This window comes from Arachis ipaensis, chromosome B3 (genome assembly GCF_059453495.1).
Source record: "Arachis ipaensis isolate K30076 ecotype BB chromosome B3, ASM5945349v1, whole genome shotgun sequence".
In the NCBI taxonomy this organism is placed as follows: domain Eukaryota; kingdom Viridiplantae; phylum Streptophyta; class Magnoliopsida; order Fabales; family Fabaceae; genus Arachis; species Arachis ipaensis.
Genome location: NC_142438.1, coordinates 20,401,501 through 20,415,550, shown reverse-complemented (window position 1 = coordinate 20,415,550; position 14,050 = coordinate 20,401,501). Strand labels below are relative to the sequence as shown.

Here is a 14,050-nt window from a genome sequence, read left to right as displayed (position 1 = left end):
GGACAGATTTCTTCCATGGGAGTCTGTAAGGACGACTCCTGCCCCTCCTTGAGGATTCGAGGGTGTTCCATCAAACATGAGGGTCCATGTTTCCTCTTCATTGCAAGCATAAACAGTCTCTATTGTTCCTGGAATCTGATCTGGCAACTCTTCAATCGTTGCTTTTTCAGGACAGATCGACAAGAGGTCAGCCAAAGCTTGGGTCTTAATGGTGGTAGGTGTCACCAATTTTACATCATATTCGCTTATTAGGAGTGCCCAACGACTCATTCTTCCAGTCAACATTGGCTTTTCAATTAAAAATCTGATACCTTCATTTTTCGATACGACTTCTACTTGGTGTTCTTGAAAGTAGTGTCGGTATCTTTGTGAGATGTACACCAGAGCAAGACAATGTTTCTCTGGTGAATAGTATCTTTGTTCCGGCCTTTTTATGGCTCTGCTAACATAAGCAATGGGTTTCTCTTTGCCTTCACCTTCTTGTGCAATTAACCCACTAACTGCTTCTTCTCCTACCGCTAAGTATACCTTCAATGGTGCACTAGGCTGAGGGGAAGTCATGGTGTGAGTGGACATGAGAACGTTCTTGATCTTGTCCATCACAGCTTGGTGATGTTGTCCCCACATAAAGGTGTTCTTCTCTTTCAACAAAGGTCTTAGGGGTCCTAAGAGCTCCCCTAATGCTGGTATGAACCTTCGAATGTACCCCAGCTTGCCTATAAACTTCTGAAGTCCCTTGATGTCTTTCGGAGGTTCCATGTCTTGGACAACTTTAATCTTATCCTCGTCAGCTGAAATGCCTCCTTTGTGGACTCTGAATCCCAAGAACTTTCCAGATGACACCTCGAAGGCACATTTCATGGGGTTCATCTTGAGTCTATACTTTCTGCATCTAGTGAACACAGCTCTGAGGTGTTCTGTGTGTTGCTTCTCGAATGTTGACTTGACAACCAAATTGTCTACATAGTCTTCTACAAAGTCATGCATTATGTCATGGAATATAGCAGTCATGGCTCTTTGGTAGGTTGCTCTAGCATTCTTTAGGCCAAAAGGCATGACAGTATAGTAAAAATTACCTACGGGTGTTCGAAATGCTGTCTTTTCTTCATCTCCCAGAGCCATTCTAATTTGGTTGTACCCGCTAAATCCATCCATGAAGGAGAACCTCTCAAATCCGGCTGTAGCATCTACCATTCTATCGACATCTGGCAGAGGAAAATCATCCTTAGGACAAGCTCTGTTTAGATCTCTAAAATCCACGCAACACCGGATCTGCCCATTCTTCTTTTTCACTGGCACTATGTTGGCTAACCAAGAGGGGTGTTGTATTGGTTTGACAAACTTGGCTGCGAGTAACTTTTCGATTTCTTTCTTTGCTTGAGCTTCTATTTCATTGGAGAATTTTCTAGGAGCTTGCTTGACAGGAGTTGCTCCTTTCCTCACGGCTAAATTGTGGGTTACCAGGTTTGGATCTAACCCCGGCATTTCATCATAGTTCCAAGCGAACACATCTCTGAACTCTGTTAATAATGCTATCAAATCCCTTTTCTCCTTCTCCCCTAGAGTTTTACACACGAACAAAGGCCTCGGGTGTTCTTCAGTCCCTAAATTAATCTCTTCCAACTCTTCCTTCTTTTGCTTTGCTTCATCTTGGAGTTGGAAAGGGGCATTTTATATGCTGCTTTGCAGATGTTCTTTTTCTTGTATACTTAGGATGTCGGGGCCAGGGGAGTTCTGGTAATTTTACTTCGCTGGACCCCCGAGTTCCTATAGGATACACCACCAATATCCTCCACCTGGGAGAATTTCCTTACAAAGCCCTAGGTCTTCGATTGCTGTTGCTCATTTTTTGGTGTTTTCTTTTGGTGCTTCCTCCCTCAGGGTGTCCTTCCGTACTGCTTTTTGTCTGGGTGTTCCAATGGTGCATTCCTGCACAGGCCTTATTTTGTTGATCCCTGGTAACGCAAGCTCTTCATAGAAACTCGCATCCACTAAATGTGCTTCTCCCGCATCAAAGGGTGTTACAGTGGCTGAGATGCTAATATCCTTCCCTCTCCAGCTAGACTTTATGCATTGATGCCAACTTGAAGGAACACACCGATGTAAATGAATCCATGGACGTCCCAGTAGGATGTGATAGCTAGAGCTTCCATCCACCACATGAAACTTATTATTGGTCTTTATGGGGCCAACCTCCAAGACAGCATTAACACACCCTCTAGATTTCACACCCACTCCATTAAAAGCATTGAGCCCGACTTGAGTAGGCCTTATCTGATCAGCAGAACCTCCCATTTCTAGAAATATATGAGTGGGTATGATATTTATCCCTGATCCAGCATCCACCAAGGCCCTTCTGACCTTCATGCCTTCTACCACTGCTTCCCTATACAATAGTTTATTATGGTAGAACTCCCCATTAAATGAGTCAGGGTCCCGAAACACTAGGGCATTTGCATGGGCCTTTGCTAATCTTGTGAGTTGAGCGTTGATGCCCCTAAAACCTTTTTCATGCTTCTGAATGACTCCTATTAGAGCTCTGGCCACCTCTTTCTGAATGTGGGATTCCAAGCCAAGTTGGTTGAACATGATTCTACAACCTCGAGACTTCAAAAGACCTCTTGTCAAGGTGTCTTCATCCAAGGGCTCCTCCATGGTAACCATCTCTTCTGCTTCATCTACGATCTCTGTCAGCATTACCTCTCCTTCAATGCCTATCATTCCAACATCATGTTGAGGAAAAGGAGTGCTTTTTACTCCTTCTTGGTTTTGTTCCCCATTTAGGAGTATCTTCCCTTCCTTCACTTGCCTATGAAACATCGTCCTCACCACATAACAATCGGTTAACCCATGGCCCTTATTGCGGTGCACCATGCAATATCTTGGATCTCTCAAGTCTTCAGATGTTGGTGGCTCTCTATCTGTTCTGGGGTTTAATGTTCCATCCTCAAACCATCCATTTACGACAACCATGGCCTGAGCTTTGGAGAGAGGTAGTGGGGGTGGAGGACTGCTTTTCTTAACACCCTTAGAATAGGAACTCCTTCTGCCCCTGCCATCAGCGGCACACACTTCCAGAGGAGAAACTTCTTTATATCTCCTTCCATTGCGCTTCATTGCCTCTGTTATGTCAGATGCTCTCTTTAAGAGATCAGAGAAAGTGTTTATGTTGCTCATAGAAAGATAAATTTGGGATCCATCTTCCACATTTCTAATACATCCGTACACCAATTGTGGCTCTGGGAGAGTGTCTATACAAAGTAAAGCTTGATCTCTGTACCTCTTGACGGACGCTACCAATCCTTCTCCTTGTCTCTGTTTCACTCTCCCCAGATCCATGATGTGCATGGAGGGTTCCTCTTCCAGGAACTTGTTGTAGAACTCCGTTACTAATTGCTCCTAGGTGTTGATGCTACTGACTTTCAACTTGCAATACCACGTGAATGCCCTTCCTGTCAGTGATTTTGAGAACTCCTTGATCTTGAGCTCCTGGTGGTTCCTGAACACCCCGAGATCATCCAAGAATGACAGGATGTGTTCTTTGGCACTTCCAGTACCATCAAATTTACGAAAGGTAGGTGGTTGGTACCCCTTAGGGTATGGTTTCGCCAAGATATGATGCCCAAATGGTGGACTTATCTCCCAAGTGGGCTCACTTGCTTCTCCTTTGCCCTTTAGAATACGTGTCAACTCCCTACGAGTGACTGGGGTGTTCTCGTCTTCCTCCATATTCTCCTGGTTCGCGAATGGAGGCGGTGAGGGGGTTCTATACCTCGTTTGATCTCTAGCCATCATTTCTGTGATCAAAGCTTGCATCTTTATTTGGTTGTCTATCATATAGTTGTACACATGAGCAGGAATGGTTACATGAGTGTGCATGCCAGTGGTACCTCCAGCATGGGGTGTGAAGAAATTTGCATGGGCATGAGCTCCTTCTCCTCCTGCACCCAGATTCTGCTGCTCCATGTGTTCCTCTTCTTGGTTGTGCCCGTCCTCGTCTTGAGGTGATCCCAAACTGAGGTTGAGATCCCGAGGAGTTATTGAGCGTCGCTTAGGTGGTCGATTCTGCCCAGGATGAGTATTGCTAGATTCAGCCATCACGTCGAAGTGTTCCTCCCCAGTGGAGTCGCCAGATGATTCGGGTGAGTTTCGTGAAAAATAGATTAAGTGAAAAAATAATAGTTAAGGTAAGAGATTAGGGGTAAGTAAACTTGTGAGGAAGACACTTCTGTTAATGGCAAATAAACAATACAAGAACTAATAGTGAGGAAGAGAGGTGGAGAACAAGTGTTGAGACCTCCACTAATGTCACAAGAGGATGAATGAGCTTTGTTTAAAGTGGACAGGAATGGTTTACAAAGAAGAGAAGCTCTCAGAAGAGGATGAAGGTGAAGGTGAAAGTAAAGGATGAAAAGGGTTTCAGGGTCTATGAAGAAGAAGATGATCAAGGTGAAAGTGAAGAGTGAGAGTGAAGGATGAAGGATGAAAAGTGAAGTAAAAAGATGATTTACAGAGGTGGCTTGAGGTCCTTTTTATAGCGTAAAACCATGATGAAGAGGACACCCCTTGGCTAATGGTTTTAGTCTGACATTTGGTTTACTGCTCTTTCCAAAATATCTTTAGGTATTTGGGATCACCTCAAGTCTTGTCAACTGAAAAGGGTAGGAAGTTGATTCCCACACGTTAAACTAAAGCTCCTGACATGTGACATTAGTGAAGGGACATCTAGTTTGGTTTTCTTTCAACTAGATGACACCTTTACACTCCAAATCCAACCAATCCACTTCCACCAATATAGTTCCCACTGAAGAGAAATTCAACTCCTCAAGGTGTTATTTTGGGTTCCATCCTTTTAGCCCAATACCTTTAGGAGGAACTTAACTATTTTTTGACCATGTTTGTAGGTCATTATAAAAATAATTATGTACAAAAAAGGTTTATATTTTTAGTACACAATCAAAGTGCATCTTTTGTCTTGGATTCTCTATAAACATGCCGTAACAAAATGTTAAGTTGTTAACCATTAATTGTAGAACCACGAAAGAGTCTCGCTCGAATCTCTATTTTTGTTTCTTTTAAATCTTTGTCTTTATCTCTTTGTTTTCTTTAATCTTTTTTTAATATTATCATTGTTGACAGATAATCGGTTTTGTTTATATAATTGAGAATTGCATAGTTATAATATTGAATAATGTTATATGTACACTAAAATAAGTTATTAAAGTTAGTCATCAGTATAAAATATATATTAAAATATAAATATACATTAAAAATAAATAAAATTATAAACGACATCTATCTATGCAGAAAACGGAAGAATAGAAGGATCTATCTCTTTGTCTTTGTCCGATACACGACGAAAGGCGGTGCGCTAAAAGCTATTGGTGAGATGAACCAGTGGAGACTTCGGGGGAGGGTGATCACTGTCGGAGAAGCCAGGTTTCGAAGGTAAGGACCGAAGAGGGAACGAGCGGGGAATGTGGACCTGAGACATAAGCAAGAAAGAGGGCCAGAGAAATCTCATAGGAGGAAAGAGGTTGATACCGACTTAGTAGTAGAGAAAAGGCTAGTGAGTGATCAACCGGCAAGCAATCCGGGTAGTGGAGAGACGAAAAGAGTTGAGGTTGCCATCGTCGAAGCAAATATGAAATGGTTGAAGAGGAGCTTGGTGGGGAGAACTTTGAAACCGGTGGACCCAAAATCGTTGAGGAAAACGCTGTGTACAAATATGCCGCACATTGTGGACGTCAAGGAGATTGGAGCGTCAAAAGTGTTGCTAACTTTGATACTGTGCAACATGCTGACGATGCGTTTGCTTTCAACCTGAATACGTTGTTACAATTCTTCCATAGGGTCTGGCGTTGGGAGAAGGCAGACCGTTGTGACACTCGAATAGTGTGGTTGAAGTGCTACGGGATCCCGTTACATGTCTGGTCGCCGGAGACGGTTACAACAATAGGCCGACAATGGGGTGAGGTGCTTCAGTGTGATTTACCAACAGAGGGAGGTGCGGCGTTTAAACCTGGAAGGATCCAAGTTGAGACAGGGGTGTTTGACATAATTCGAGAGTGGGTTCAAATCTCTGTTGAGAATAACGTATATGGAGTTTTTGTGAAGGAGGTGGGTTCTGCTGCTTATGGGAAGGACAGTGTGGGGAGAGGGGAGTACTGGTGCGGTATTTGCAACCACACTTACTAACCGGCAAGTGCACCGGGTCGTACCAAGTAATACCTTACGTGAGTAAGGGTCGATCCCACGAGGATTGATGGATTAAGCAACAATAGTGTTTGATAGGATTAGTTAGACAGACAGAAAATAGTGTTGGGAGTTCAAAGACATTAAACAATAGCAAAAATATTAAAGAAGGGCAAGTAATTAAGATGGGAATAATATATGGAGAAGACAGTTAAGGTTTTAGAGTTATCTATTTTCTGGATTGACTTTTCTTATTAACTATTTTAATCATGCGAGATTTAATTCATGGCAAACTAATTGTGACTAGACCCTAATTCCTTAGACCTTCCTAGTCTCCTCTAAAATTCATCAACTGCCAATTCCTTGGTCAATTGATTCCAATTAGAGGGTGATGATTAAATTCCAATTTATATGCCACAAGAATCCTAATTGTCCAAAAATAAAGAGATTATATGTCACGTATCCCGTTAAATACAAACAATTAGAAATTCAGGATAATATGTTTTCAAGTTATTGTTCAAGTAAAGAGCTTTTCCAAGTTTTACAAGAACTCAAATAGAACATGGGTCATACTTCCGTTCCACCCAAATTCATAAAATAAAGAACGAAAACAATTATTGAAATATAAATTAAAACATTAATTAAAATAGAAAAATAGTAATATTAATCCATACAATAGACAGAGCTCATAACCTTAACAATGGAGAATTAGTTGCTCATAGAATATGAAATGTAAATTTGTATGGAATAATGTTTTTGGAATATCTTCTTCTGGAACCACCCTATTGGGATCCCTTTTATAACTAATCCTAATAATTTAAAAATCAAATTTCTAAAATTAAAATTAAAATAATATCTTTTCCTAAAATAAGATTTGAATTTAAATTCGAATTAATTAACAAGTCTTCAGCTGAAGGGTGGGACCACTTGATTTGTCCATTCTACAGCTTCTAATATGTGATTTCTGGGCTAAGAACTGGGTCAAAACAGCCCAGAAATCGCCCCCAGCGTTTTTCTACATTTTCTGCACGTGGCGCATGTGACGCGTCCGCGTTGTCCACGTGTTCGCGTCATTTGTGCAGATTCCAGTCCACGCGTTCGCGTTAGGCACGCGATCGCGTCATTGCGATTTCCTCCATTCCGTGCGGTTGCGTGAGCCATGCGTCCGCATCGATATTCGCTGGTCATCTCCTTGACTTCTTCACTTTCTTTGCAGAAACTCAATCAAATTCCGCCAAATGCTACCTAAAATAAACAGTATTGTACAAAACTCAAAATAGCATCCATAGTGGCTAAAATATAATTAATTCTTAATTAAATTCAACAATTTAGATGCAAATTCACTAGAAAAAGATAGACAAGATGCTCACGCATCACAGCACCAAACTTAAACTGTTGCTTGTCCTCAAGCAACCAATACTAATATAAGCTTAGGATGTGAATTTGCATGAGAATGAGAGTTCGATTAAGCTCATGTCTGTTCTTATAGTGGGGTTTACAACTGCAATCCTGAATAGTTTTGACATCTCACTTTATCCTTTGAAGTTCAGAATGATTGGCATCCATAGGAACTCAGAATTCAGATAGTGTTATTGATTCTCCTAGTTCAGTATGTTGATTCTTGAACACAGCTACTTTATGAGTCTTGGCTGTGACCCTAAGCATTTTGTTTTCCAGTATTACCACCGGATACATAAATGCCATAGACACATGACTGAGTGAACCTTTTCAGATTGTGACTCAGCTTTGCTAGAGTCCCCAGTTAGAGGTGCCCAGAGTTCTTAAGCACACTCTTTTTGCTTTGGATCACGACTTTAACCGCTCAGTCTCAAGCTTTTCACTTGACACCTTCACGCCACAAACACATGGTTAGGGACAGCTTGATTTAGCTGCTTAGGCCAGGATTTTATTCCTTAGGGCCCTCCTATCCATTAATGCTCAAAGTCTTGGATCCTTTTTACCCTTTGCCTTTTAGTTTAAAGGGTTATTGGCTTTTTCTGCTTGCTTTTTCTTTTTCTTGTTTTTTTCTTTATTTTATTAATTTTTTTTCGTAAGCTTTGTGTTTTCACTGCTTTTTCTTGCTTCAAGAATCAATTTTATGATTTTTCATATTATCAATAACATTTTTATTTTTCATCATTCTTTCAAGAGCCAACAATTTTAACATTCATAAACTTCACTATCAAAAATATGCACTGTTCATGTCATGCATTCAGAATCACAGAAAACACCACCACATTTAAGTAAATAAGACTATTCTTCAATATAGACCCACTTTCTCATGCAATATATCACTCTTGTATTTTTTATTTGAAATTAAGCTTAGTGAGTAATACATCAGACATTTTTTTTTTCAGAATTAAAGCAATAGGGAGAACTAAACTAGTCCTAGGATTCTAACTAATAAAGGATCATGCAACAAACAAAGAAAAATAGCAAAAAACCAGAACATAACATACACAAAGAGGGGAGGAATAAAAAATGAAAGGAACTCAACCACCTTAGTTATCCTAGCAGTCGTTTATTCTTCAGGTTGTGCTCCTCAGTGAAGATGATTTGCCTCCCTTTTGGTGCCATAGGAATAAACAGAAAACCTATAAGCGAAGCGTCAACACCAAACTTAAAGGTTTGCTTGTCCTCAAGCAAAGAAGAACTAAAAATAAAAATAAATAGTGAGAGGAAAGAAGAATATACAGGTAAAATAACAAGAGAGAATTAGGATTGGGAGAAAAAAAGATAAGATAATTGGCAAATCAGGGAAGCTGTGCGGCGCAAGCGACGCGGCCGCGTGGGGCACGCGGTCGCGCAAATTGCGCTTATACTGATTGACACGGTCGCGTCGGTCACGCGGTCGCATCGGTCACGCGGTCGCGTGACCCGTTTTATGCTACTGGCGCGAGGGCAGCCTCGCACTCGCACAACTCTCTGTTTGAAATTTTATTTTTTTTGCCAAATCTTGGGTGACGCGATCGCGTGGGGCATGCGATCGCGTGAGTGGCCATTAGAAGGATATGACGCAGATGCGTGAGCCATGCGTCCGCGTGAGTAGAATTGGGCGTTCAGCGCGAATCCAGCACCACTCTAGCACAACTTTCGGTCGTGCACCCTTTTCACGTCGAATTCCAGGGCACGCGGCCGCGTGAGTGACGCGGTCGCGTGGGAGGCCAATGTTCCCACCCGACGCGGACGCGTCATCGACGCGGTCGCGTGGAACAATTTGTGCCAAAGGCACTATTCTAGCGCCACTCCCTCGCAACTCTCTGTCAAATTTATTTTTTCACACACACCCATCCGACGCGGACGCGTCAGCGACGCGTTTGTGTCGTGTGCGCTCTTTTTTTTTTTTTTTTGAAATAGCTTGAGGTGTTCAGTTCCTGTGATAGAATAGCTGCATGATCAGAAAGATAGTAAGAATTTAATAAAAACCAAACAAGTAAGAAAACTACTACTACGAAAAATAACTAAGGATACGAAATTATCGGGTTGCCTCCCGACAAGCGCTTCTTTAACGTCACTAGCTTGACGGTCAGTTCTGCTAGTTCAGCAGATGAGTGGACCTCTGGCGATCAATCTCGCCTCCAAGATAGTGCTTCAACCTCTGGCCATTCACTGTGAATTTTCTGTCAGAATTCTCTTCATGTATCTCCACATGACCATATGGTGAAGCTCTGGTAACCACAAATGGTCCTGACCACCGGGATTTCAGCTTCCTGGGAAAGAATTTGAGCCTTGAATTATATAAAAGCACTCTCTGTCCTGGCTCAAATATTCTGATGGCAATCTTCTTATCATGCAGTAGCTTGGTTCTCTCCTTATAGAGCTTGGCATTCTCATAGGCTGAATATCTGAATTCATCAAGCTCATTCAACTGAAGCATCCGCTTAATTCCTGCAGCTTCTGAATCAAGATTCAGATACCTAATTGCCCAATAAGCCTTGTGCTCCAGCTCAACTAGCAAGTGACAGGCTTTGCCAACTGATATGGGGACATGCCAATTGGGGTCTTGTATGCTGTCCGGTATGCCCAGAGAGCATCATCAAGCTTTCTAGACCAGTCCTTTCTTGAAACACTGACGGTCTTCTCTAGAATCCTTTTGAGTTTCCTGTTGGAAACTTTAACCTGTCCACTTGTTTGAGGGTGATTGGGGGTTGCCACTTTATGACGGACTCCATATCTATGCAGAAGAGAGTCTAGCTGTCTGTTACAGAAGTGACTTCCTCCATCACTAATGAGTGTCCTTGGGACACCAAACCGGCTGAAGATATATCTCTGAAGAAAGCTCATTACCACCTTGGCATCATTGGTGGGTAAAGCCACAGCTTCCACCCACTTGGACACATAGTCGACTGCCACTAGAATATAGTTGTTTGAATGTGAGGGTGGGAAAGGTCCCATGAAATCAATACCCCACATATCAAACAACTCAACCTCAAGAATTTCCTGCTGTGGCATTTCATGGTTGGCAGGGAGGTTTGTGGCTTTTTCACATCTGTCACAGTGCTTTAAAAATGCTCTTGAGTCTTTGAAGAGAGTCAGCCAGTAAAACCCGCTCTGAAGGACCTTTGTAGCTGTCCTTTCACCACCAAAGTGGCCTCCATACTCAGAACCATGACAGTGCCAAAGAATCTGCTGTTTTTCTTCATCTGGGACACACCTCCGGATAATTCCATCTGAACACCTTTTAAAAAGGTATGGTTCCTCCCAAATGTAGTACTTTGCATCAGTCAATAGCTTCTTCACTTGTTGCCTACTGTACTCCCTTGGGATAAAATTCATGGCCTTATAATTTGCAATGTCTGCAAACTATGGAGCCTGCTGAATGAGGAACAATTGTTCATCTAGAAACGTCTCATTCACAGTTATGGGTGGTTATACTCCTGCTTCAGGCTCAATTCTGGAGAGATGGTCAGCTACTTGATTTTCTAACCCTTTCCTGTCTTTTATCTCAATATCAAACTCCTGAAGGAGCAACACCCATCTGATTAACCTTGGTTTAGAATCCTGTTTGGTTAGAAGGTACTTCAACGCAGCATGGTCAGTATAAACAATAACCTTAGAACCAAGTAAATAGGACCTAAACTTATCAACAGCATACACAACAGCTAATAATTCTTTTTCTGTAGTTGTGTAATTCTTTTGAGCATCATTTAACACACGACTGGCATAGTAAATGACATGTACAAACTTACCATGCCTCTGTCCTAAAACAACTCCTATAGCAAAATCACTAGCATCACACATTAATTCAAATGGTAAATCCCAGTCAGGGGAAGCTATAATGGGAGCAGAGGTAAGATTTGCCTTCAGAGTTTCAAAAGCATGCAGACAATCAGAATCAAAGACAAAAGGAACATCAACAACCAACAGGTTGCTCAATGGTTTAGAAATTTTAGAAAAATCCTTTATAAATCTTCTATAAAATCCTGCATGACCCAAGAAACTCCTAATTGCCTTAACATTAGTTGGTGGTGGTAATTTTTCAATTACCTCCACCTTTTTTCTCTCAACCTCAATTCCCTTACTTGAAATCCAGTGTCCAAGAACAATGCCTTCTGTAACCATAAAATGGCATTTTTCTCAATTTAAAATAAGGTTTGATTCTTGACACCATTTCAAGACAAGAGATAAATGTTTAAGGCAGGATTCAAAAGAATTACCAAAAACAAAAAAATATCCATAAATATCTCAATAAACTTTTCAACCATATCAGAAAAATTGAAAGCATACACCTCTGAAAAGTTGCTGGAACATTGCAAAGTCCAAATGGCATTCTCCTGTAGGCAAATACTCCAAAGGGGCATGTGAATGCTGTCTTCTCTTGATCTTGAGGGTCCACTGCAATTTGATTATATCCAGAATATCCATCTAAAAAACAATAAAAAGCATGACCAGCTAACCTCTCAAGCATCTGATCAATGAAAGGGAGGGGGAAATGATCATTCCTTGTAACAGTATTTAGCCTCCTGTAATCTATGCACATTCTCCATCATGTGACTGTTCTTGTAGGAATAAGCTCATTCTTTTCATTTTTGATCACTGTCATCCCTCCTTTCTTGGGAACTACCTATACAGGACTTACCCAAGGACTGTCAGAAATAGGGTAAATAATACCTGCTTCCCATAATTTCATTACCTCTTTTTGGACCACCTCTTTCATAGTTGGATTGAGTCTCCTTTGTGGTTGCACAATTGGTTTAGCATCATCTTCAAGAAGGATCTTGTGCATACACTTGGTTGGACTAATCCCCTTTAAGTCACTAATGGTCCATCCAAGAGCTGTTTTATGGCTCCTAAGCACTGAAATAAGCGCCTCCTCTTCTTTAGGATTCAGAGAAGAGCTAATAATCACTGGATATGAATCATTTCCACCCAAGAACACATATTTCAGAGAAGGGGGTAAGGGTTTGAGCTCAAGCTTGGGGGCTTCCTCCTCCTTAATTGGCATGTTCATCAGCTCCTTTTGGGGTGGTGAATCATCAACTTCAACTAATTCACACTCAGAAATAGGATCTAGAACATCATCAAGTACTTCAGTTTCCAGTACTTCTTGAACAAGTGGTTCAATAACATCTATTTTCATACACCCCTCAGAATCATTGGGGTGTTTGAGGGCTTCAAAAACATTTAGGACCACCTGTTCTTCATTGACCCTCAGGGTTAATTCACCCTTTTGCACATCAATCAGAGCTCTACCTGTAGCTAAAAAGGGTCTACCAAGTATAATAGAGGGTTTTACCTCCTCTTCCATGTCTAATATAACAAAATCAACAGGGAAGATAAATGGTCCTACTTTCACAAGTAAATCTTCAACAACACCTACAGGTAATTTGATAGAAAGATCAGCAAGTTGAAGAGAAATATGAGTGGATTTTACCTCCTCAATTTGAAACTTTTTTATCACTGAAAGTGGCATGAGGTTAATGCTAGCTCCAAAATCACATAAAGCTCTCTGAATGCCGACTTCTCCAATGGTGCAAGGAATGACAAAGCTCCCTGGGTCTGGCATCTTCTCAGGAAGGGTGTGTTGAATAATAACACTGCATTCCTTGGTTAGCACCACTGTTTCTTGTTCCTTCCAATTCCTCTTGTGGGTTGATGAGCGGATAATTTATACGCTTTTTGGCATTGTTTTTAGTATGTTTTTAGTAGGATCTAGTTACTTTTAGGGATGTTTTTATTAGTTTTTATGTTAAATTCACATTTCTGGACTTTACTATGAGTTTGTGTATTTTTCTGTGATTTCAGGTATTTTTTGGCTGAAATTGAGGGACTTGAGCAAAAATCAGATTCAAAGGTTGAAGAAGGACTGCTGATGCTGTTGGATTCTGACCTCCCTGCACTCAAAATGGATTTTTTGGAGATACAGAACTCGAAATGGTGTGCTTCCAATTGCATTGGAAAGTAGACATCCAGGGCTTTCCAGCAATATATAATAGTTCATACTTTGCCCAATTTTAGACGACGCAAACTGGTGTTCAACGCCAGCTCTCTGCCCAATTCTGGCGTCCAGCGCCAGAAACAAGCTGCAAAGTGGAGTTCAACGCCCAAACTAGCACAAAAGTTGGCGTTCAACTCCAAGAAGGACCTCTACACGTGCAACATTCAAGCTCAGCCCAAGCACACACCAAGTGGACCCCGGAAGTAGATTTATGCATCAATTACTTACTTCTGTAAACCCTAGTAGCTAGTTTATTATAAATAGGACCTCTTACTATTGTATGAGGATCTTTGGTCTCAGTTTTAATCCATTGTTCATCTTAGGAGACTATTGATCACGTTTTGGGGGCTTGCCTCTCGGCCATGCCTGGACCTTTCACTTATGTATTTTCAACGGTAGAGTTTCTACACTCCATAG

The 14,050-nt window shown here is 41.3% G+C and overlaps 1 protein-coding gene across 1 annotated transcript; it reads right to left on the bottom strand.

Moving 5' to 3' along the window:
• Nucleotides 1–1,842: 1,842 nt before the first annotated feature.
• On the bottom strand, nucleotides 1,843–3,339 carry LOC107632664 (uncharacterized). Its single transcript, XM_016336332.2, has one exon. The coding sequence runs from the start codon at nucleotides 3,337–3,339 to the stop codon at nucleotides 1,843–1,845; it is 1,497 nt and encodes a 498-aa protein (XP_016191818.2).
• Nucleotides 3,340–14,050: the final 10,711 nt, after the last annotated feature.

What these genes read in the sequence shown, in the direction of transcription:
- LOC107632664 (XM_016336332.2), bottom strand. Translation starts at nt 3,339, where the DNA reads ATGGATCTGGGGAGAGTGAAACAGAGACAAGGAGAAGGATTGGTAGCG.